At 35.5% G+C, this 26,611-nt stretch overlaps 3 protein-coding genes across 4 annotated transcripts; 1 reads left to right on the top strand and 2 right to left on the bottom strand.

Annotated features, from left to right (window-relative positions):
* The first annotated feature begins 5,569 nt into the window (after positions 1 to 5,569).
* Positions 5,570 to 9,786, top strand: LOC132270893 (mannose-1-phosphate guanylyltransferase 1). Of its 2 annotated transcripts, XM_059772100.1 has the most exons (6): positions 5,570 to 5,654; positions 5,832 to 5,934; positions 7,651 to 7,780; positions 8,323 to 8,385; positions 8,498 to 8,737; positions 8,848 to 9,786. In XM_059772100.1, the coding sequence occupies exons 3-6, from the start codon at positions 7,670 to 7,672 to the stop codon at positions 9,517 to 9,519; spliced, it is 1,086 nt and encodes a 361-aa protein (XP_059628083.1). In that variant the 5' UTR covers positions 5,570 to 5,654; positions 5,832 to 5,934; positions 7,651 to 7,669; the 3' UTR covers positions 9,520 to 9,786. The 2 variants fall into 2 exon arrangements, with proteins under 2 accessions (XP_059628083.1, XP_059628082.1); XM_059772099.1 differs by lacking the exon at positions 5,570 to 5,654 and having other exon boundaries at positions 5,746 to 5,934.
* A 2,508-nt stretch (positions 9,787 to 12,294) lies between these two features.
* Positions 12,295 to 25,968, bottom strand: LOC132270891 (CASP-like protein 5B1). Its single transcript, XM_059772097.1, has 3 exons — positions 25,381 to 25,968; positions 21,721 to 21,853; positions 12,295 to 12,606 (listed from the first exon to the last, which is right to left on the bottom strand). The coding sequence occupies exons 1-3, from the start codon at positions 25,509 to 25,511 to the stop codon at positions 12,406 to 12,408; spliced, it is 465 nt and encodes a 154-aa protein (XP_059628080.1). The 5' UTR covers positions 25,512 to 25,968; the 3' UTR covers positions 12,295 to 12,405.
* Positions 16,255 to 16,779, bottom strand: LOC132270892 (uncharacterized). The gene has a single exon (XM_059772098.1). It carries the CDS (start codon positions 16,726 to 16,728, stop codon positions 16,339 to 16,341), a length of 390 nt encoding a protein of 129 aa, XP_059628081.1. The 5' UTR covers positions 16,729 to 16,779; the 3' UTR covers positions 16,255 to 16,338.
* Positions 25,969 to 26,611: the final 643 nt, after the last annotated feature.

The following is a 26,611-nucleotide window of genomic DNA, read 5'->3' as shown; positions in this document are numbered from 1 at the left end:
ATTTTCCACCTGTTTTGATGGATATAGTGGAACAACACTGTTATTGACTTCCTTAACTTAAAAAATAAAAAAATAAAAAATAAAAATAACTATTTGATACTTGGTTGCTTTCTGATGATTCAATGTAAAAAGGTAGGGAATCCATTTTATGATAATTAGAGTAGGTAATGATGGGATATAAAGCCTAATAGACTTGAAAGATTGACCAGTTGTTGACACTGCCTTTAATCACTGCATTTACACCTGTCAACCAATTTGATGTGGTTTAAACCAAAAGCTGTGTTGTTCTTAATTTGATTTATTTTCTTGACAATCACACATAAATGAAAGAAGAAAAACAAACGTAGTTGCTTAGTCAATTGATAAATTTTACGTCAAAAGCAATTCAATGTGTGTCAAGTAGTGTACTATTGTCAATTTTTATGAAGATTTATGCAATCATAAATTTAAATTCCGGTGGGTCGTTGGGATAAATGGGATGAAAGGTGCTTAATTGATAATTACGTGCTATGGGTGCATCGAATTTGTATTTTGTATTTGAAAATTTAATTATTTATATATTTTTTAAAAATTTAAAATGATGCTTGCGTAACAAGAATTTTATTAACACGTAAGATTTACTCCATAATACATCTATTTATAATAATAGTAAAGGAATAAAATAAATAAAAGGGAATAACAAATGCAAAATTAGTGAATATTATTAATTATTGAGCTGATTCCATTGAAGAATGAATCTAAGTGGAGTCAAATTACGTGTGTCATAAAAAAGAAAGGAAAAAAAATGATAATATTAAATTTTCATAGCATTTGTATAATTAAGAAGCAAGAAAAGATCAACCGATAAGTAACCCAGCACTATCAAACGCCTACTTTTTAAATAAATATTAGATGCGTGTGTTGGTTAGTACCAACTACGACAAAAAGAAAAACAGAAAAAGGAATATATATATATATATATAGTATAAATCATTCATGGTATATATGAATATAATAGCATAACTGGCAAAAACAATTAGAGGAATTCGATAGTTAAAAAAAAAAAATGGATTAGAACGAGAATTCAAACTCAATCGTTCTGTTAATTCTTCTGTCATTTTTTTCTTTCTTTCCCGCCATTTAAACACTGTTTGATGGGTTAAGCAATCCTTATGTTTTCCTTCCTTTTCTTTCATTCGTCATTTTCAGACCAAACATGACTTAACTTATCCCTCATTTTCTCAATGAAATAGTAATTCACACGCCTCAAAGCCTCAACAAGAACATGTGTGTGTGTATATATACACATATATATAAACATGTGTGTGTATATATACATATATATAAATATGTGCCTGTGTTGCATCATGATGCATGTTACAATGCTGTGCCAAAACAGAATGTGTTGGAAAAGGCCCCCCATTGCACCAACATAATGAGTAGGCCCAAGTTGTCTAGGCTAAAGTGGTTTATGCCTCACGATACATACATGCATACATATATATATATATACATACAGAGATATGGGAAGCGTAGAAAATATAGTTACACCACTCAATCAAAAATTTGAGATAAAGTAATGTTGTACAGAGTAATATTAATTTTGCCATTTTACGCTTTCGAAAATGTCTAAAGGAATATGTATGTTAATAATCTCATAATATAGGGGTGTTACGTGCTCATCAATTATATTTAATCCATTTTTAAAGATCCTCTCACCTTTTCAAAATATATATTTTTTTATCTCTATACATTCCGGCTAACACTATATTATCTCTCTTTAAATAAAATAAAAAAAGGGTGGTTGTCACAATTGTAAATTAATCTACAATATATCATATGCAATGAAAACTTCAGTTCTTTTTATAATTATAAAAATAAAAAATATATATTCCCTATTAAATTTTAATATAGTTATTAGTTTTCATTAAATATATAATTAAAAAATTAAATTAAAGATATTTATTTATTATATATAAACAATATACATTTAATTTTTTAAATTTTAAAATTTGCAATAAATTTTCAAAAATATATATATATAATTCTTTATATAACAACAAATTAGTATTTAATCTTTATGAAAAAAAAAAAAAAAAAGAAAAGAAAAGAAAAAAAGAACAACAACAACACCAACAAACAAAATCATACTATTAAAACCATTCGTGTCAACTGGGTGACATCATTATCATGTCCAACAAAGTCTAAATTATTTTTATTACCAAAAAAACAAAATATACGTATGAAGACACAAAATACTAGTATACATGATTATTTTCATAGGTTCTTTGGTTTGTGAGCAAGAAAAACTGTATAACCTTCCTCATTTTTTTTAAAAAAAAGGAAGGGATTCGAGTTCGGATGTGAACAAAAAAGTGTGTGTGTTTGCTTTACCACCAAAAAGACAAATTGTATAAAGTCGACACATTATGTGATGAAGGGTCCATAAGTCCATTGATGGCAAAATCCGTAGCAGTGAAATCCATCCAGTGAAAGAGCTTTTCCATTTCCAAGAAGCTTCCTCCTTTGTATGTATATATATATATATAGTGAAGCATATACTAATTTGTTCCGTTTGTGATTCTACTGAATAAATTAAAGTTGTACACGTGAAGAATTTTCCTAGCTAGTCGCTCATGTTTTGTTCTTTATAATATTGTTAATGGTGGTTTCTGGTTGTTGAGATCATTGTGCAATGTCATTTGTGTTACTTATGAAATACATAGACAAGACACGATTTGGTGGTGACAGGAGCAAATTATTATAGTAATGTAATACCCAAATGTGCATTAATTATGATCACATTGTTTGGATTTCTCCGAGGGATAGATCCAATTTTCTTGCTTCCATTGTCATTTTCAATTCCTTCTATACAGTTGAGTACTCGCAAGGTTTATGCATTTTCTAATAACGGGAGCTTACCTAAGTCAAAAATAGGCTCCTTCAGAAACTGCTTTACTAGATATTGTCTATTTATGTGTTTACATTATGTAGTCTGCTAGCAGCGATCGCAGTGTAACGGACTCAGACAAAATTAGTATAAACTGACTGACACGGGTTACATATCGAACTTAAAAAATGATAACGTATTAACCAATACGTCGCGTATCAAATGATACGACAAACCATGATTTACATAATGAGAAGACTTTCACGAATAAAAATATCACGATCTTAGACGTACAAGTAAAATGAACTTCTCCAACTGTGTAAATATTGTGTATAATTGTGTAAATATTGTCTATTTTATATTGTGCATAATTGTGTAAATATTATCTATTTTATTTTATACATTTTTCCTGCCGTGAATTTCTCAAATTTTGGAACGCCACTCTCTCCCTACCTATCTCTATAGTCTATATGTGTATATATCTAATGATGTAGCTTTCAACCGGACTCAACAGTCAGACTCCATGTGATTCACATCGTCACTATTAATTTTCCTTAATAGTATATATATATATACACACACATAAAGTATTTGCATATTATTATTTATACACCAGTTAGATTTGCAATTTGGGTCCATTCCCTTTCAGTCTCACTCCTCGAGATCTGAAATATAACAAACCAGACCCTAATATTTTATGCATTCCTCATTAATTCTGATGGAGAAAGATTAACATATTATTGCCGACATTGAGAGACTACCTTATGTTGACTGTTGAAGGCCACTTTAATATGAATTTCTAAACCATCACCGGACCTAATTAGTGGGTATATAAATGGTTGTCATTATTTTTTGCCTTTTTATCTTAAATAAATAGATTCCAACACGTGAAAACGAGTTTAAACAAATAGACTGAGTCACTCCATAACGAATTGAACTTTTTTAAAAATTAGGTATAAGACTTGGTGTATCATCCCCAAAGGTCAAACACACGGATTGGTTAGGTTTTTGGCACGAAAACTTTGGACTCGGGCAACCCTCTTCATCTGGTAAAGTCTGTTAATAACCCAAATGTTCTCAGTTTGCAGCTCCGAATAGAAGAGAGAAAGTAGATGAGTTGACTTTGCTAAGTTGTTAACAAATTGTCAAAAAGAATTTGGTTTAAATCCATAGGTCAAAGCATCTTCATCTCACATTTGGGTCATATTTGGTTGTAATATATGACCAGACTTGTTTATATGCCATTCAAAATACCTGTCCTATATCGGATTCGAATCAAAAGTGAAATGAGTATAAATAAGTGAGTATGCAGTATTACTTAATAATTAAATTTTTAGACACATGAGTAAGTACCAACTTGTTACGGTAGGTATCAAAGCCAAACACAGTCCTTAATTCGTTGTCATGTCAAGTGTCCGGCCTAAAAGGCCTTCAGTTTAAGGATCCGAATGAAAAGTGAAATGAGTATAAATGGCAGCACACTCAATAACTTAAACTTTTGGTTAAATGAGCAAACGTCTATCCATTAAATTAGTCTAGTTGTACAAAATTTAAACAATTTCTTCGAAGAATCTCTCACAGATCCAACTAGGGATGTTAATTTAACCAATCAGGTCGGGACTTCGTCTCGTCCCACACCTATTGGGACGGGTTTGGATCACACCCTAATAGGGCTAGGTACGAGTTTGAAAAGACAATTTAAAATCCGCAAAGTCCCAAACTCACCCATATTAATAATAAATGTATAAATAATTTATTAACTATAGTTTCTATTTTTGGATCACACCCTAATAGGGCTAGGGACGGGTTTGAAAAGACAATTTAAAATCCGCAAAGTCCCAAACTCACCCGTATTAATAATAAATGTATAAATAATTTATTAACTATAGTTTCTATTTTTTCTTCATTTCTTATGATAATTTTTAATTTTTACGATATTTTTTTAGTTTAATTGTTAAATATTTAACTATACTTAATTTATTTTACAAAATTTATCCTACTTTTGTTTAAACTTGAATCAATTTTCTTACAAAATATGCATATTGGGGCATTCTGCCCCGAACCTATCTAACTCCAATATTAGGCAGGACAGAACGAGACGGGACATGACGAACAAATTTGAGAAAAATATTGTCGGTTTAAAATGTTATAAGATAAAAGATTAACAACTAATATGAGAAAGTAGTAATTATTATATTATTTACATGCCCACTTAAAAAAAATTATAGTATAAAAGATTGACAATTAATATGGTACAAGATATTATTATTTGTAATCTAAATATATATACCTATAATACTCACTTGGTCTCATTTTAAGCATACTGTTTTGAAACCTAACCTTTTAAGACGTGATTTTTAATATTTTTTTATAGTATTAACATTTAGTAATAAATAAAATGGGGCCCATGTGATAATATTTTATTTTAATAAGAAGAATAAATTTTGACAACTATTTATTGACCGAAATTAGTAATCTACGACCGTTTAATAATTTTCCTTTAAACACACCCCACCACCTTTCCTTACTAAAATAATAATAAAATAATAAATAATAAATAAATAAAAATGGAGCCCATAGAACTAAAATCCACAGATCCTAGCTGTCACAAATGTAAAAAGTGACTGTATCCATTATCCCCTTCGTCACGCTAATCTAAAGCCAACACTTCTAGAATATCATACTTTTTTATCGTCATCCGGTAAATTAGAAGCTACCTACTCATTCCAAATGCAAAAGGGTTCTCCCATCCGGACGTGAACCGATTTCTTCAGTCCGTAAAAAGGTACTCAATTTATAGTTTGATTTCATATCCGCCAAAGTGCCCCATCGCCATGTTAGTTGTTAAGTTGTTATTATATAAACGTATATTGTGTGTGTATATATATGGTGAAGTTTTGTTCCACCAACGTCCATCCAACACCGCACAAACCCTGACGCTACCGTTGGGGTTAACATACAGGAAAAGCGAGGGAATTTCGGACTCGCTCCGAGTCAGATCATTCAGAACTCGCTGTGACTCGTTCTGCAACTCGCTCCGCCGTTTAGATCGGCTGTGATTTAAGGTAAAATCTCTGTTAATTATATCTTTGATTCCTTCTGGTTCAGAACTCTTATTAGATCTGCGATTTAATTGTATTTCGAATGTGATTTGACCTTTGGGCTTGAAGACGCGTTGTTTGATATGTTTTGAGTGATGTTTTGTAAATCTTGAAAGAACTCTGACAATGTAGATTGTAAACTTATTTTTGGATTTCTTGAAGAATTTTGAGTTTAATCCTCAACAGCAGCACAACTGCACAAGTAATTTGAATGACTTGTCTGTAATCATAGGTCAAATATTGTGAATTTCGAAGCATTTTTAATGGCTTGTTTGGATTTATTGAAGAATTTTGAGCTTAATCCTCAACAGCAGCACAACCGCACAAGTAATTTGAATGTATATTGTATTATCGGATCTGGCTTTAATTAAGCTGCTAAGTTTAGTTGATTTATCTGATATATAGCTGTTGCTTATGATTTGACTCCTTGCTTATGGTTTTATTTATATTACTTCCATTGTTGTTAGATAGAGCAAAATGGGCAAAACAGAGTTCATGTAACCCACCAAACTAAATAGCTAGGAAAAGGGTTTTCGGTGTGGAGATGAGTTGAATATGGTTTATGTCTTTTTTTTAAGTTAAAACTCGACGTCACAAAAAAATTTGCATTTCTTCATTCATCTGATCGAATTAGAGCTCTTGTTGTTTGGTATCTTTTACTCTTACCAATTTGGTAGGTGAAATTGGTTGCTACTAATTTGAATCATACTGGAGTAATTTGAAGTGGCAAAACAAATTTAGCATGGCCGTCCTTGATGTAAGATATAAGATTTAATTGATATGAGTTTCATGGTGTCTATTTCATTTGGCATTTGGAAATATGCTTTTTGTGGAGAGTACTGGTAAAAAAAATTTGGAACGAAGTTACTGCTTTTAAACTAGTGTTATGATTTTGACATTTATAGCTTCTTACTTTTTCTATGGAGTAATGCTATCCAGAGGTTCTGCTCTTGACACCATGAGCTCTCTTTGTGGACCATGTGGTATTTTCATTTGGTGATTCTGACAATCACTTGCATGTGTTCTGACTCTATTTATGAAAAATAAACCAATAAAGAAAGTCTCTCTCTCCCTGACATTTCAATTAGTATATACCATCTGCTACCTAAGTAGTAGTTAACTTTCAACTTGATTATGGTAAAGTCTCTATATACTTTATGCAGTAAGCCGCCATAAAATTTAATGGAATTGTCGTTCCCATCAAAACCTCCATCATGTGGTATAGCTGGAATTGTTTCCTTATAGCAGCTAATCTAGTTGGACTGATTCCCTGATTGTTTTAACATATGAGTCACTCCATGACAAGTATTTCGAGTCTTTTGGCCGTTTCCTTTGAGCCTGGATTTATCTTTGGAGGGTCCTTTTTCTCTGCACTACTGTTTAGACAGGTGTTCCTTCCTTCCTCTTCCTTGCATCTCGAGAATTCGTCTCAGTTCCAATATAACACCCGTCAGTTAAGGACAGAGAACTTTCCTTCTGGAGAAGAGTGTGAGCTAATTTATCATTTTTTCCCAATCTATAAATGTCTATGCATAGTAGTCTTGTAGGAGTCCGTCCTCCTTCCTTTTGGCAAGGATAATTATGAACACGGTGGAGATCTGTCAGTAGCAATATATTAATTGCATCGCCATGTTAGTTTGTGATTAATTTCTGCTTGGATTTTGACTGTTTAATCAACAGGATAAGCAGGCATCCCACAATGAAGGCCTTAATTCTCGTCGGAGGATTTGGAACTCGGTTGAGGCCGTTGACACTGAGTGTTCCTAAACCACTTGTTGAATTTGCTAACAAACCCATGATCCTGCATCAGGTATAAATTATTGTTAGCATGTCTATCTTTAAGTTTTAATGTACAGATAGATAAATTGGAAGTATGTTTCTTGATTGACTGACTTCTCTATATGTGCTTTAAATCTTTAATATTATATTATTGAAATACAGAATACATGCATGAAATTTCCTTATAATTTTTGTTTTCCTTTATTATTATATATTTTTTAAAAATTATTTTCATCTTTGAGATCTATGATTGCGAAACAAGTTTCTAAATTTCAAGGTCTCAGGATGTTTTGTTGTCAATTTTGATTTCTTGAATTTTAATGTTCAATATTGATTTCTGTTTGAAAGGGGGAGTTATTTCTTGATTTAAAAAATCACAATATTTTCTAATTTGTTTTGAATATCCCACACATCATGATACCTGTAATCAACTTCTATCTAAAGCAAAATCATTGTAGTATGAACATTCTTATACAGCATGATCCCTGTTCTGATTGTTGTAGGGTTTGTGCTCTCTGTATGTTTGTGTGTAATAATCATGGGTAATGATCTATCTTTTTTTTATTATGACAGATTGAGGCTCTTAAGGCTATTGGAGTGACCGAAGTGGTTCTGGCTATCAATTACCAACCAGAGGTAAAAACTTGGGTCCATTCTTAATTATTACAAAGTTTGTTCGTTGTCCAGACGTTATTGATGCAGCTGTATATTGGAGAATCACTTGTGCAAAAAACAATTGTTTCTACAGGTGATGCTGAACTTCTTAAAGGAATTTGAGGCAAAGCTTGGGATTAAGATAACATGTTCACAAGAGACTGAACCACTTGGCACTGCTGGTCCTCTGGCACTTGCTAGGGATAAACTGATTGATGACTCCGGTGAGCCATTTTTTGTTCTTAACAGTGATGTTATCAGTGAGTACCCCCTCAAACAGATGATTGATTTCCACAAATCCCATGGAGGCGAGGCTTCCATTATGGTAACCAAGGTAAACTTGAATCTGATTATTTTTTATTTTAGATTATTCTTGAGTTTTGACTTATTTGGAGGCATTTTTTTGGAACTTCTAGATCTAAATTCGTTTGCTGATTGATATAGGTGGATGAGCCATCAAAATATGGTGTGGTTGTCATGGAAGAAGCAACTGGGCAAGTTGAGAAATTTGTTGAAAAGCCAAAATTATTCGTCGGCAACAAGATCAATGCAGGGATGTACCTGCTGAACCCATCTGTTCTTGATCGAATTGAATTGAGGCCCACCTCAATTGAGAAGGAAGTCTTCCCGAAAATTGCAGCAGAGAAAAAGCTCTATGCTATGGTTCTACCAGGGTTTTGGATGGACATTGGACAGCCAAGGGATTATATCACTGGCCTGAGACTCTACCTAAGCTCCTTGAGAAAGAACTCTCCATCTAAGTTGGTTACTGGACCACATATCGTTGGAAATGTTCTGGTTGATGAGAGTGCTAAAATTGGAGAAGGATGTTTGATTGGGCCTGATGTTGCAATAGGACCAGGTTGCGTGGTTGAGTCAGGAGTAAGACTCTCCCGATGCACAGTAATGCGTGGTGTCCGCGTCAAGAAACATGCGTGCATCTCCAATAGTATTATTGGCTGGCACTCCACGGTTGGGCAATGGGCTCGTGTGGAGAACATGACCATTCTCGGAGAAGATGTTCATGTCTGTGATGAAATTTACAGCAATGGGGGTGTGGTTCTGCCCCACAAGGAGATCAAATCCAGCATTTTGAAGCCAGAGATAGTAATGTGAAGGTATGGTGTTAAGTAAGAGTCTTTTTTAATGAAGTACTAAGTTACAGTGTTTGAAGATTGTGCGTTTTGTTCTTTATCCTTGCTTTTAGTTTTTCCTCCTCCACAAGTGTAAAAGTCAGTTTCAATAACTTACTGAGTGATGTGAGTTATAATTCTGCAGCATCAGGTGTCTGTTATGAAGGTCGTATAAAAATATATGATCATCAGTGTGAGCTTTGTAATTTTTAGTGTATATAGAAATAAATTGTCAGTCGTTTTCTCTCCATTCTGGATGAATTTATGTGTTTGTGTCCATATATATATATAGGTATGTATATGAATGGTTAATGTGTTGTCGTCAATGTTGGTCCCGATGTGTAATGATAGGAAACCCTGTATGGCGTCTGCAGTTTTTCTTTGTTGGACCTACAGATTTCATGAAAGTGATTCTCTCCTTGGACATGTTAGCCATCCATTAAGGATGGTGGATTCAAACAGTTATTTTCCATTTCATGCACCTCATGAGCGAGCAAGCAAATATTATCCCATGTTCGTGCGAATGTGTAGAATTAAATCACATAAAGCAGAAGCGAGAGCGAATTCGAGAGCAAAAGCATGAGAGTTGTATAATTAAATCATAAATAGTGAGAATTTGAGCCAAAACACGTGCTCGGAGCGTGTTAGCGACACCCGTTAAGAAAGATTATGTGACTCAAGAGTAGTAAGCAATCTAGTTACGGTACATATGGTAATGCTAATGCTACATCCTAGATACGAATTGTAGAGGGTGTTTGTTCATTTGGTTGCCATCCATCCATTTGGGTCACAATTTTATATTGCATTTGGGTTGAGAGGAGGACGGACGCGGACGCATCATCCACAGTCCAGATGCGTCCGTAGCATAGTGCAACGGGTGCACCTAAGGAGCCCAAATCCTCAATTGTAAATTTTACTGCCATCATTACTAACATTATTTTTCAAACGTAGATATAATGTATTGAAACATGTAACTATGTTAAAAAATATATGTAATACTACTCCAAGTTGAAAACACAGAGCTAAAAGCGTTCACTAATCCGAGCTCCTTTCAAACATAGTTACTTTTGAAAGTGTCGGTCACTCTCTCTATGTTACTTTTGAAAGTGTCGGCCAATCTCTCTCTCTCATCGTTTCTGTTACCTTATGAACAGGCTCTGTACTGGCCCAGACCCCTGTACCTTAGTTGTCATAGACATGGACATTAAAGTAATCATCCATCCATCCTCCATAACCAAATTCTACCGCATTACATCAGTTTATTATCTACCGCATTTATTAATGTTTACTTATACAACAATATATATATATATGCTATCATATATAAAGTTATATAGATATATATACGGCGAAAGCTATCCTCTCCACTTTTTGTTGAAAGAACAAGTTTGTCTCCGTGGAATTGAAGAAGTTAACTTTCCCACGTATATATATATATATATATATATATATATATATATATATATTGTTTTTAAGTACACATGGAACCACCCCTTTTTTACTTCTTGATTATCCAAATGCAATGATTATTCTCTTTTCTTTTCTTTTTTTTATTCCCTTTTAAAAACTTAAGTTATTCTGATTTTATTTCCCTTCTCAATATATATTTCCCTCCTACTTATTAAAATGCACTACAGCGCTGGTGAAAGGAATAGAAAGAGGAAGAACAAATTATTTAGATGTTACACACACATTAGTACATTACACCTCATTTTCAACAAAATGCATCTTTTTTTAAACTTAATAATGTGCAACGCATTACATCTGTTTTTCACTGAAAGACTCTACTGAGACAAAGATGGGCTGTCAAGAACGTAGAGGAGGTAGGATGAGCAGTTGGTCAGATCTAGTATGGATCGTACATGGACGGTAGTTGGAGTCGAGGGCTCTCCTAGGGTTCCCTCATCTGGGATCCCTGGGGAAGAGGATCAAACACATTACATTTGAATTAAGTAATTTTTAACGCATGACATCTGTTTTTCAATACATTACATTTGAATTAAAAAAGTTCAGCAGAGAATCCACAATCTTAACTCAATTTGGTACAAAATGGTGTAGCAATCATTATTTCGCTTTTCGGTCAATTACAAAGCAAATTTTAGAACCAGGAACTGAAGAAGTTTCAATTGCAACAAAAGGCTCAATTTACATTGGCATGCACAATGAGTGTTAGATTAGGCTAATTAACAAAATTAACATCAACCAACCACAAATGAACAATTTTCGTACTCACCGAAATTATGTTCTCTCATAATTTTGCAGATTCTAATTATAAACATATGCTCTCTTCTCCTGACTCCATGGAAATTGTTGCTTACAACATATGAAGCAACAAACTTCTCTCTTCTGCGAAGTAGAAGCAGTGTTTTTTAATAGGGAAAACACCACCGGAGATATAATAAAACATGCATTCGTTCACACAGGTTTTGCTAAACTTTCTAATCTTGATTAAGAAAGAAGACGAGAATCGCAGAACTAGAAAGAAAAGATAAATGCTCTCGGTTGATTTGTTATCTAGTTGAGAACTTGTACTCATTTTGCTATAATAAAACTGCATGGAAATATCTTGCAAATGTAGTTGATATGGTGAAATCACATTAATCAAGAGTTGCTTATTCGGCAGTTGAATTCAATCATGTAATGTGTTATATTTCTTTTATTTTTCTTAACCCTTAAATTGAAGGAACAAGGGAGGTCAAACGGGGCATAAAATAACACCTCCAAAACAAGGCCCAAAAGAAAATGTCACCAAGAGGGGGGAACAAAAAGAATTGAACTAATTTCATTAAATGTCTCAGAGATAACCATATTAGTAGTGCTGTAAGGAGTATTCGTAGTGAGGGTGTAGTGGTGTGGATGATGAATTTATTCAAATTGAAGCCAAAATCCAAAACATGACACAAGAAGATATTGCAAGGAGGAACCACGAGACGAAAGCAAAAGCGGTGGAAATTTGGAACATACTGCATGAGAGTTGCGGCTGGTCCCTGCAAAAATTCGTGTCTCTTACTAACAAAACCATCACCCCAGCCGATGAGCATGCAGCTGCAAGGGATAAAATAGACGTCACCTGCATTATAAAAAAACAAAAAATAATGTGATGTATAATTCACGTCAAGAGAATAGACAATTATAGTAGAAAATGAGGATTCTCGGCTGGGAAAATGAGGATTCTCAGATGGAAAAACCAAACACTATGCAGGACCATGTAGCTACAGTATCAAACTCTATATCCATTCATCCCTATAGCAACATATTTACTGATAACAAGCTTGTAAGCAATTCTTTTGGTAATTCCAACCATCTGAACATGACAACCCTCAGCAAAATGAAATTACATTTCTTAAAAGTTCACATGGGCAAGAAGCTAGCCCGCCCGCTGGCTACATCACACCCATGCTGACCTGATTTTGGTAAATATTCAACACGGAAGCATTCATAATTGAGGAATGAACTCAATAAAACATCATTATTATGTTTTGTCATCATTGAAGTCCATTGGATTAATTTGGATATTTTGCCTATAATTCAGGAATTTCTCCCATACATAACATCCTAGATCAGGAGGGCAAGGTAGGTCTTAGCGCAACAGTAATGTTGCTCCATTGTGACCTGGAGGTCACAGGTTTGAAACGAGAAACAGTCACTCCGTATGTGAAAGTAAGGCTGCGTATATCTGCCAGACCCCACAGTGACAGAAGTCTCGTGCATTGAGCTACCCTTTTTTTATGTAACATCCTATAGCAGTCAACAATGTTACTGCATAGTAAGCAACTAAGTTGGGCTCAATACAAAATGAAAATATATATATATATATATACAAGAAGTCATATATCCAGAAACTTTTTTGTGTTCAAAGTTTCGAAAAAGTTTGTAGCAAATAACAGATGAATACAGAGGAATCAATGATGTTAGAGATACAACACTCTAGATGAAAAATTAATCACTGCTTCATCATAAGTATGATTAAGACATTATGAAGAAAGTTTCTCTGACCCATGGAGCACTTTTGACCAAATGTTCAATTTTAAAGCACTTCCAAACGTGCAGATAGATATATATATATAGAGAGAGAGAGAGAGAGAGAGTCATGAAACAAAAACTAAGTCTCGATTTGTTCAATCCTACATGGATAATCTTGCATCAAAGCTCACTTTAACTCCAACATCTATTTGTGTGTGTATTAAGGGGGTGGAAGTGAAGAAGAGGAAAACCTGTGAACAGTCTCTCTAATGGATATGCCCCCCCCCCCCCCCCCCGGCGGGCGCCAAATACACACACACACACTCCAATGAAACCATGGGCACAACCTATATTTTTGCTTTACTTGCGTCATTCAAATGGCATAAACACCAGCACAACAAAATACACGTAGCATAACCCCAATGCGACTTCTTGTAGCGACTTAAAACAGAATAATTTTACCACTCAAACATTATGTACTGTTTGACATAGTTCAAAATTAGGTACTAGATGCCCAAACATTAGAATGCAATTACCCATAAGATGCAAAAGGGAATGGATACATATTTCTATGAGATAATTTAATAGGGTTGCCCAAACCATTCTTCAAGTCATTTAAATTAAAAATATATATTTAGTTTCTCATTGTTTACATGTCTCTAAAAGGTGGAGGTGCAGCAGACATTAATAGCATTTACAGGTGATAGGGTTAAGTTGTGAAATGATAGTGTTACACATACGATGATGGAGATCTTAGGTGGTTAAGCTTGGGTGAAAACCGAGGCAGCCTTAGGAAGAAAGAGAGAGTGATGGTGATGGAGAGAACCAGGAGAGAATCAGAAATCCCTGAGGTCAGCACTTTCTTCTGTCCCTTCTAGTGGTGTTCCAAGAGTGCTTTCTTGTTGAAAATGGGTTAGAGGTAATAGGGGTGACAACAGATCGGATCGGTTTAGACATTAAACCTAAACAAATTCGATCCCCGTGGATTGATGTAAATTGAATCTGATCCGATGGAAGTTTTAATCCGACCCGACATGTAAAATATCGGATTGGTTCTACGGATTAGCCTTTTCTAAACAGTCCAATAAATTTTTTTCTTGACCACGGCCCAAGAGATGAATTATCAATTTATCAAAGGGAAAATTTAACATACAACAACTTATATTGGATACGTTACAAATACGACCGTATCCAAAAAGAATGGATGAAAAATAATGACAACTCAACATAAATGTATTACAAAAGTGACACTTTAAACCAGATGTATTACTCCCTCTGTCCCAAAATAAGTGTCATGCTTTCCTTTTTTGTCTGTCCCAAAATAATAGTCCACTTTCCTTTTTCAAGCAATATATTTCACACATTTCCATATATGTCCTTTGAGTTTAAAACTTCAAACTTGAATATTCAAAACTTAAAAGGGCAAGATAGTAATTTTCCAGGTAGACAATGCATGTCCCACATGTCCCCTTACAAATTATCACTTTCCATAAGCGACACTTAAATTGGGACGGAGGGAGTACAAAATATGACAACTTTACACTAGTATACACCTATATTACTTATCAAAAAAAGAATAATAATAAATTGACAAACACCTATATATTTTGGGTCCAAATTACCCCTCACCAATAGTTTTAATCCCCTTTCTAAAAAGACTCATGAACCACCAACACCACCATCCACCTACCACACACCATTTTTTCCGGTGACTTTTGGTGGTTTTGGATCCTCATCCTCTCTCCTTCCACCTCACCCCCTCTCTCTCCTTTTTTTTTCTCTCACTTTCCTCTAAGAAATAATATATGTGTGTGTGTGTGTGTGTGTGAAATATATATATATATATATATATATATATATATATAGGTTTTGATTTTGGGTGTTTTTTTTCACCGAATATATATATATATATGGGTTTTGATTTTGGGTGTCAATCTATGGGTTTTGGCGGTAAGCGGCGGTGATGGTGATGGATGGTGGTGACAGTGGTGCCTATATATCTCTCTCTCTCTGAACCAAAACCCCCTAACACAACATCGACCACCAAACCCTCCTAAGACATCGTTGTGGCGGGGGTTCCAGATAGCGGAGTAGACGCAGTAGGCGTGTTCCTTGAAGGTACGGACGCTGATGGGGAAGTCAACAGGCTAAAACTTGATGGTGTCGTCCCAGGAGGAGGAGGAGAGGAAGGAATCGCAGCGTACTTGGTTGTAATCGGCGGATGGACCTCGCGGGTGTGCTCGTGGAGGGAGCGAATTGGATTGGAGGAGGGTGGGAGAGAGAGGTCGTAGATCTTGAGGGAACCGTCGGTGAGTCAAGGGTGGCAATTCGTGTTAGCGGGTCATAATCATGTCGTGTCGACCTAAGGGTATTCTACTAAACAGCTCAACCAGAACACAACCAGTTTAATAATCCTGTCAGGAGAACTCTCAACGCTAACACGACCTGTTTATTAAACAGGCTACACATGCAACCCGTTTAATAACTTATTTACAAAAAATATATATATATATATATATATATATATATATATATTATTTTTATTTTATTAATAATACTCAATAAATACTAGAAAAATATAAGTTTTAATCCAACCAAATTACTAAATAGTCTCTGGTTTACAAAAGAGTAAATTATTAGACACAATTCTATATAGTAATTTTGGAACTTAAATAGAAATTTATTTATGACACGTATAATTAAACGTGTATAAATGGGTTACACAAGTTGAACCCCTCAACCCAAACACGCCATGATTAACTAAACGAGTTAATCGTGTCGACCCTTTACGACCCAAACCCGTTTAAGGTCAACCCAAATCCGTTTAACTCGTGTCGTATTAGCGAGCCGTGTCAAAATTTGTCACCCCTATCGGCGACGAGGAGGGAGTCGCGGGACTTAGACCAAGCGAGGTCGTAGACGCCGTCGGCGGTGTCAAAGGAGGCAAATGGGAGATGAGCCCAGAGGGGGAGAGGTTGAGGACGTGGAGGCAGCCGTTGCCGAGGATGCCGAAGTTTTGAGAGGTGGCGACGGCGAGGCGGTGCTCGTAGAAGAGGCTGAACTTGACAGAGTAGCCATTGAAGGGGGTTTTGAAGAATGGCATTATTGATTGATTATTGTATTGTATTTTGTTTCTAGGGTTTTGGATTTGGGGATATCCAATTGGAGTGGTGGACGGCGGCGGTGGGGTTGTTAGCCAGACAGCGGAAAATGAGGGCGATGCCGCCATGAAAATGGAGGTGGGTGGCGGTGATGGTATGGTAGATGGTGGTCATGGGCGGGTGGGTGGATTGCTGTATAGTATCAGCGGAAAATGAGGGCGATGCCGCCATGAAAATGGAGGTGGGTGGCGGTGATGGTATGGTAGATGGTGGTCATGGGCGGGTGGGTGGATTGCTGTATAGTATAGTATAGAGAGAGAGAGAAAGAGGAGGTGGATGGAAAATTTAAAAGTAATGACAGTAATTTGGACAAAAAGAGTGTAATTCCTTGTTTGATAATTAATTTAGTTAGTAGCTCTTTTGCCCACATACTATTTGAATACGGTTGTATTTTAAATGTATGAGACTTAACTTGTCGTATTTTAAATTTTCCCTTTATCAAACATGAGTTCACATATTTAAAAGTAACAATAAAAAGGAATCAACACCCAATAATCATTGATAACTTCAACATGCAGTAACCAAAACATTAGCCTCACATCATTATAACTATTTTTATTTTTTTTTGATAAGTATTATTATAACTAATTTAAAAGAGATTCGAATTGGAAATAAAAATCTTATTATATTTGTATTTATTAAAGGGGGTGGGGGGTGGGCCGTGGGTTTACGTTTAGGGTTATAAAACATACTATACATATATAAATATAGTATTTGTATATATTATTTTATTAATGGACCGGATAGGATTTTTAAGACCATAATCCGCAAACCAATCTGATCCCTATGGATTTCTATTTTATGCATCTGCCACCAAACCGGTGGGCTAAAAAACCTATCCAATCCGAAAAGACTGGATCGGATCGGATCGGATTCCCGGATCAAATGAACACTCCTATCTCCTAATTATAATTGCACCCAAAGTGTAGAGGACATATGGCAATCTGAAGTGCACGTACAAGACATGGCTAAATGGAGATGCTGCCAAAACCTAGGAGAATATCCATAGCAAAGTGGAACATGTCAAGCGTAACATGTGGCTAACGTGTGTATCAAAGGATTTGTGATGTCTCTCTCTTCCCCTAAGACCGACCAAGATGCAGAGAAAATGCAGCATTAGCAACCCTTAAGTTCCCAGAACGGAGAGCAGCACAATACTCAAATTCCATCAAGGCCGAACATCAAGCTCAAAGAGCCCTTGAGCTCTGGTCCCCACCCAAGCTAAGGGTGTATACATGCTGAAATAGCTTTGATGGGGTAAGGTGATGCATAACAGGATGGAGCAGACTGGTTGAGGAGATAGCCAAACCAAAAATGCACAATGGGAGATTACGCAGTTTAGGATATGGCTTTGTCAAGAACTTAGGTCAAGGAAATGTGTGTTAACTAGGAGACCAACAAAAGTTATCTGAGGTGGATTGCATAATCGAGATACTATACATGCTAGCCCGAGATAGTCACACGACAGTCAACAAATGAAGTATCACACTGTGGGGTGGTGGCACACTAGTATGATTGGTCATACTATGTGATCCGCTAGCATGGAGACACTACTTAGTGGGGTGTGCCATGGGTTTTTGGGGTTCGGTAGCCACGTTTCAACCTTCTGCCTGTGCCACTTAATCATTAAGCATGTGTCCATATCATGAGAGAAATAAATTCTTAGCTACCATAAATGCACGTTACCTCAAATGACAGTTGTGTTTATTCAAGCACATCTATTAATTGTCGATCCCTCACTGCTCACAAAAAGCTGTTTCGTCTATCGAAGCTACTTTTCAAGGTATGTCATAACGATCCCTTGTATATAAAAAGTACATAGGCAAATTTCTATTTAACTTGCAAACTTCAAACAGTAAAAGAAAAAAATATATATCCCTGTTTGATCTTGTAGTAGAATGGAGGCAGGTCCCAAAGGCAAAGTCTGAACATGAACATAACAATTTGTGGAAACCATGGAGCCTTTGCAGGTCCCTTTGTTGGTTGAGCCTGAAGACGAGTTTGAGAGCGCAGGTAGAATTGAGCCTAGCTGTGTTTTCTGCTTTGTGGTAGAACATGGTAATTATCCTCACTCTTCCATCGGTTTGACAATCATGTATTCCCTTGTTTGGACTCACAAAAACCCACGCAAAAAAGACTTCAAGAATAAGCTAAAAGACGCTGGGTTACTTGCCGCAACAGAAAACTCAAATAAGCTTTCTATTCAGTAAGACAACGTGTAGCTGTAGAATTTAATCTCGGGATGGAGCCCAACCCCACATACAATTGTTAGTATGTGGGGAGAGTTCACTCCAAATATGTTTGAAGACATTTTGCTGCCTCTAAGACAACTGAGTGTTAGGCGAGATTTACATTTTTGGTCATGCTTACAATGAGGAGGAAACTTCAGCAGTACTTGCAAAAATACAACACTGTGACTGTGAATGTAGGGTCTTGGTTTGTTGCAAGAGGCAAAATACTGGTGAATCCTCTTTGAGGTGCAAAGAAGAGCACCTATGTTGGTTGGATGCCCATTGGTTATGGGGTTCCAACCACTGCTGGAAGGAGCAAAATAGGAGAACACGATTTCAATACAAGGCCCAAAGATTTGAGAATGGACGCAACCCCATGGCTTGGCTATGGATGTACATCTTCGAAAGTGCCCCAAGGGGTGTACCTGGCGTAATGGTGTTCCCACTGGCAATGATGCTAGAGCAGGGAGACTCAGTTCCTTAGCCCCTTCTTTATTGGGCTTGATGTCAAAATGCTTCGACATGGAGCAATCTAATGGCAATTATGGCATACATTCACACTCCATCTTTCTAGACTTTGATACAAGGAAAGACAGATTTTGTACCTTTGAAAAGTGGTCCTGAACAATTTTAGTTTCAAGAAATAAGTTAAGTCATGATGATCGACGAGTTGGAACCGGTTTATAACAGTCCTTCCTTTTTTTTTCTTGGACTTTTTGTATTCATAGCTCGACATGCTTCGTGAAGACAATTTATACATTTCTATGACATCGCAACCTACCTCTGCACTCCCTTGTTGTGGATGTTTATATACGAATATTTTACTATGTATGTTCTTGTCTCTCACACTCTTCCTTGAAAAAAGGCTTACTCAGTCATTCTGGGGATGGTCATATTAGTGAGGCAACCAACGAATCAAAAGGAGTTTTAACCAAATCCCTAAGTCAACATGATTGTGATGTTGCTGGAATACTATTGTACTTTGAAGTTTGAAGATAGGGTACTGATCAACACCAGAATTGAGGAGACTATCAACATTCAACAACCAACCATGCGCTGGTTCATGATATCATCAAAATTGGTTATATTAAAAAATAAACGAGGATGGTGGCTTACTGTGTTCTACCAACCTTAAAGAGTGGCAAGGCAATTAGGCCTTGACCAAGGGGCCCTTGTTAATTTGTACATGCTCTAGGGACAGTGTATTGAAGTAATGTTTTCGAAGTCTTTTTTTATGTGGAGATGGATACCTGTGAGAGAACCACAAAGACAGCTTAATCAAGAGTCGAAGTTATATCTGTGTAATAACTTAGATTCCTTAATTTCCGTTGTGGTTCAGCTACAAGCGGGGGCAAGGAGTGTTTACCAAAAAGACAGGTCCCTCAGAATATCGAAGGCAAATTGGGGGCCGAATACTCAAGGAACTTCTTGGACCTTGTTCCCAACCCAAAGTGGCATAAGATACATCAGGGTGCACGTTTGCACTCAAGTGGCTATGTTGGAACGAGATTGTGCAAAGGGGATGGTGAAGACAAGTTCTGAAGCTAACCAAACTAATAATGTATGGTAGGAGATCGCATTGTTTAGGAGATGAATCCATTGCTGATTTTGAAGTACGGTAACCCCACTATTACCCTGTGTCAAAATCTAAGGTCAACAAATTGTATATGTTGACTAAGGGACCAGCTTAATTCAACTGAGGTGGAGTACATAATGAAGATGCAGCATATGTTAGTTGAGGATATCCATGTGCCAATAAGTGAACAGAAAATCGCATTGCGTAACACAACGTGTAGCAAAGCATGGTCATCTCACGTGGCCTTCCAGCAGGAATCCACATCTAGTAGTAGAGTGTGCCATGACCTATTATATTATGAAGACATATGACGTATTAATGTATTATAATATGAAGACACATGACGTAGTAGACTGCTAGCATAGAGACATTATTTGTTTCCCAGAGTATCATACTATGATGTGCCCTGTATGGAGCTCGATTACGGTCTAGGCCATTAATTAGTGCTGCTCCACCAATCGGAGGTGTTGGGTGTGGTGCTTAAGTATTTTAGTAGCAGTCTTGGTATGTATATCGAATAATCTCTAATTTTTCAACATAGTTTTAACTTCAAATCAATATAATTAGAGAAGAAAGCAGAGTATGTGAGAGACACACAAAGAGGGGAAGAGACAGAGAGAGACAAAGATTCTTGTTTCATATGAAGAGGGTGGATAAGACCAATTAAGTTTATTCTCCTCTCCCCTCTGATATTTCTCATTTTTCCCCATTTGAGACCTCTCCCTCTCCTCGTTTGATTGTATCTTCATGCGTATAAACCATGCAATACTTTCATGTGGAAAAATATAGATATTACACAAGAGACACTTCAAAAGAATTATCTGTAGAAAGAATTTGAGGGGAAGAGACAGAGAGAGACAAAGATTCTTGTTTCATATGAAGAGGGTGGATAAGACCAATTAAGTTTATTCTCCTCTCCCCTCTGATATTTCTCATTTTTCCCCATTTGAGACCTCTCCCTCTCCTCGTTTGATTGTATCTTCATGCGTATAAACCATGCAATACTTTCATGTGGAAAAATATAGATATTACACAAGAGACACTTCAAAAGAATTATCTGTAGAAAGAATTTGCAGCAAATTGATAAACAAAAAAGTGATTCCCTTCAGAAAGAGAGACCTCCCAGTACGAGTAACGAGCATGGTAGAAACAAAGATACACAAATGGAAAGGGCATCATCTGCTTTCATTTTGATAATATTTTAATCCCTTAAAATAGGTGACCAAACAAAGTTTACAAGGAGAATTAATTACCCAATCACCAACAACGAACAGGCTCATAAGGACATGAGTTTGCAGGCCTCTCCTTTTCCTCAATGCATGTATATCAAGGCATGCAAGTGCAAAACTCCACAGAAATTGAAGCCCCATCGACGCAATTAAATAGCTGAAACCAAATTTAGTATAGCAATTAGAACATGTACATTATAGAGAAGCAATGAAGCCTTGTTAGACCTGTTATAGATAAAATCATCAGAAAATAAATCTTTACATGATAAAACCAACAAGATCGCAGGATTATCATTTTAAGCATCACATGAGTAGCAAAGGGAGCCCTATTAGCAGGCATGAACTGCACACACCAACATACACACAAGGCACTCACAGGTACACACCACTTCCGCACTAGCACCCAACATACACCCCAGAAACCAGAACTTTCTTGGCTAAAAGGTTTTTTTCCTAGATTCAGGTTAAAGACCAAAGAAAATTAAGTCAGAAAATAAATATATTGCTTTAAAAAGAGTTAAGAGCAATAGGACAAGTAAAAGAGCAAAGAAATATAACTAAGCATTTCCATGTAGGATATTAGAAGCGAAAAAATTCCCGCCTGCAAACCACCCCCCCCCCCCCCCCCCCCCCCCCCCAACAACTATTAGAAGTGCAATTAAATAACATAGTTTGAACGTTTCTAATCTAACTACTATATACAGCCAACTCTTCTTTTCACGTTCCCCATATTATTCCTATAATGGCCATGGTCCTCATCTTAAAATAAAAATAATGAGCTAATTTCACATAACTCAAATTGTCTCTGCAAAAGAAATTGAACCGATAGTTGCAATATATACATATATATATATATATGTATGTATGTATGTATGTATGTATATAGAGAGAGATGTTGTGTCAGACAAGGTGAAGTGCAAAGTGCTTGTTATTCCTCAAGCAGGAAATTAGAAGCCAGTCTCACTAAATAAAAAATTCTAACTCGCCCTTTGATACTGTTTGGATAGATATTAACTACTTAATGGTAAAATTGAAAATTTTGAAGATTGAAGAAGATAAATCTAGGAACAGCTTGAGAAGGATAAAGCGGAATGAACAAGTTAGATATGAAATTTTCCATTATTGGACTGGAAAAAGTGGTTCTGATTGTAGAATTTAGGAGGATACAACAAAGGATGGAATTCAACCTCAAACTTGCCTTGTCATGTCCGAATCCCCTGAACTCAAGGTGAAATTCTACATTTACTGAATTATACACCACCGTTTGTTGACCTGATAAAAATAGTGTTCATAAGCCAAACACATGACGACTAGTTATTCTGATTTTTAGGGAACGCTTGATTGACATGTATGGATCTTTAACAAGACAATAAGTTCTTTCAAGACACAAGGGCCTCTAGACTGTGATATAAATAAAAAAAACCAATTTGCGAATGGGGAAAACCTATTTGATCACCATTTGATTGGGATATCCACACTACAGTGACAAAGGCATAAACATGACATATGTTGATAAGATTGCTACGGCTATAATCATGGATTGGTCATAGGTTGGTACGATTATGAATTGACTGCTATGGTTTTGTATTCACATTCTTCTTAGACAGGGTAAAGGTTCTAGGGTGTTGATCATCAATCGTGCAAATTTTGTTTACAAAATAGAGCAAACATGCAGACTAGGTGATTACTGGAACTTTGGGCAAGCATTTGTCAATGGGTTTTGCCCGAGTGCGTATATTGCCCAATATAAATTTTCAGACCATTGGGATTCATTCAAACACTTTGTAATCAATAAAGACTTGAACACGTACACCGTGGTTTATCCTATCACTTTCTTACGATGGTTTCAGCCTAAGTCAGGTGGCCTCTTATGTTGATGTATTACAAGTAACGTTATAAATCTATTCCTCAAAATTTAATCTGATACTTCAGGACAGCCAATTTCCTTTGTGGTTGACAAGGCACACACACACACACACACAATCACCCCTTTATGGGGATTTAAACCCTGAACCTTCAACTTGGAAAGCAGAGAATATACCATTTGAGCTAAGCTCTTAGCGATCAACCATTTCAATTTGATAATCCAACTAATTCCAAGAATTCTCAATTTTTTCACTTACCAAACTTAAAAACCAACAATAATATTGAAATCAGATAACTAAAACAAGCAGTTAGACTTAGAGGAAATCAAATTCTGAACTCAAGAGTGCAGTCATAAAGCAACCTAGTGGCATTTTCATGAATCCAATCATCCGTTTGCTTGCAGTATACAATTCTAGTAAACTGCACAAGTTTCCTGCTTGATACTGAGAAGTGAGGAATCCTCCCTCTTTTTTGGTTGCTATGATCTTACACATCACTATGTCAGTACAACTTATCCTTTCGACAAATTTGAAACAGCAATACTTCTTCATTTGTCATCCTTGACTGCAGTATCAGTACTGACGTGTATATAATAGATTGTCATTAGTGGAATCTCCTAAAATGACCAGACGCACAATTTCTGAACCAATGAATGCACTAATAACATCTTTGTGTCTGATGATTCTTTACTTTCGCATTATTCATAACTTTCAGTAGAATCATTCGTGAATGCAGCTAACTTTTGGAATTTCTTTAGTCTATGTCATGGGAAACTTTATCCTCTTGAGTCCTTAAATGTGCACCCAAATTTACTGAGTATAATTATCAAGAGCAAACTCATTTTTCCGTGTCAGTCAGTCACACACACACACTCATTTGTCCCATTAGGGACTACCAAGAAGATCAAAACTTTCTCACAAATAATACAACAGTTAAAAGTGATTCCTGAAGTGAAAATCTTTTTCTCCCTTAACATGCCTTGCTCATATTCATCCTCTAGCTTCCAAAAGACTTACTCTGATGGTGACCTAATTAGTTATAACTTATTTTTCCAACTTTTTCACAGTATAACTAGCTTTCCTGATTCCAAATTAATTCTGGATCTTCAACTTGTAATATTGGTAAGACAAAAAATGGAAAAATAAACAGGTACAAAAAAATAAATAAATAAATAAATAAAAAATAAAAAATAAAAGAAGAAGAAGGTAATTTCCCAACAAAAATAGCAGAAACATCATCACTTAAACCAAACATTATTGCATCAGGATTCTAAAACCACTATGTTGCATTTGTATCAAAACTCAATAGTCAAGAAAGACAGTTCTAGACAATCTTATCATGTTATGCCGCCAATGGTATGTTTTATTTTTCATATTCACAATTACTAATTCATGAATAGTTAAATACTGTAGCAAACTCAAGTTTCGATTGACATCATTGTTCCAAGGTAGACCTGAAATGCCAGAGCCAAAAACCATTATCTACGTAGCACAAAGAGAAAAACTTGTGTTTAATATCAGAAAAACTCCCCATTGTATGGCAATCATTGAGAACACCATCAATCCAAACAAAGACCTAAATACACACATATAGGTACCTGTATGCACATATATTTGTGTACATATGCTTAAATAAAGAAAATTATAAAAGCAATAACAGTTGAATTGTGCCGACATGTAAATAAAAGCCAAAACTGTATGTATATATATGTATATGTTTATATATATAGAGAGAGAAACACATAATAGACCAGAAAACACGAAAGACCAAAAAAAAGAAAAAAACAAACAAAATTAAATATGAGAGAGAGGGATATACCAAAAGGCAGTGATGGTAGAGAAGCCAGAAGCAGTGGCCATAACCACAATTGAAGCAGCTGCAAACAAACACTGTCCAATCCTCAAAACAAGCCCACTCACCTTCCCTGGACTACCAAACAAGTCCTTCATCCCTCCCTTTCACTTTCTCTCTCTACAACATACACACACAGCTCAAAAACTACAAGGGTTTGTTCCAAACCAGATGGGTATTCTTAGATTCCTCTGATTTCAGAACATTCCCTTGAAATGTTTGTGTACTTGAAGAAGAATTAGGGCAAGGGACGAACAAAAAAATATATATAAAAACTCTAAAATCTGTCCCTTTGCACAGTCATTTTCACCGAAAATACAATATAGTATAATGTTAGGCACATCAATTATCGTGAATTGGGTCCGTGAAAAGAATAATAATCAAAGTATGAAGAGCAAAAGTTGATTTGTCTGAGTTATCATCGTCTGTGGACTGTTGTTTTGTTTTCTTTAGTTTTTTATTTTTTATATTACGTAAGCATGTTGAAGTCCTGTTTTTTACTTTCTATCTTTCTTTTTTTCTTTTTTTTTTTTAATGTTTTTAACGAAAAAAAAAATTATTACTAATTCCACTAGAATTTACATAATTAAACAACGTTTTTGAACTACACTCCTTATTTAAATGATACCTAAAAAATTAAATTGGGTTTTTTTATTTTATTATTATTATTTTTTTTTTTTAAATTCTTTTATCATTATGTGAAATGATAATATCTTTAAAGATGATTTTAAATGCAAATTGAGTTTGATTTATTAATGCGAAACTATTTAAAAAGTGAGCGATGAGGACAAACTAATTTTGTGAAGGTGGAAGGTGTTGAAGCAACATCATTATGATTTATTATAGTGGAGGGTAGGGTTTATCATTTTTCCTTGGACTGTTCCGTGTTTCCTTAGGGTACACTTTATCCACTTTTTTTTATGCTTTTTCAACTTTACTAACTTTTTAAATCATATTATTCATTTATGAATGAGTAAACATTTTACAATTAATATGTAGTTTCAAAATTAGGGAGGTAATATTCGAACCTACTTTATTGTATTCTATTTATTTTTTTATTTTTTTTATAAGATATGACAAGAAGCTCGTTGAGTTCATTAATTTATCATTTCTTATTTTATAATACCATAACTACTCTTTATGTAATTTTAACATTTGTTTTTTTTTTGTCCAGAGGCTATCTCAAAGAGATAATTTA

The sequence above is a fragment of the Cornus florida genome, unplaced genomic scaffold (assembly GCF_030987335.1).
Source record: "Cornus florida cultivar Cherokee Brave unplaced genomic scaffold, ASM3098733v1 CherokeeBrave_3.0.0_Hap2_Chr08, whole genome shotgun sequence".
In the NCBI taxonomy this organism is placed as follows: Eukaryota; Viridiplantae; Streptophyta; class Magnoliopsida; order Cornales; family Cornaceae; genus Cornus; species Cornus florida.
The sequence above is the reverse complement of the archived record's forward strand: the minus strand, read 5'-3'. Positions and strand labels throughout refer to the sequence as shown.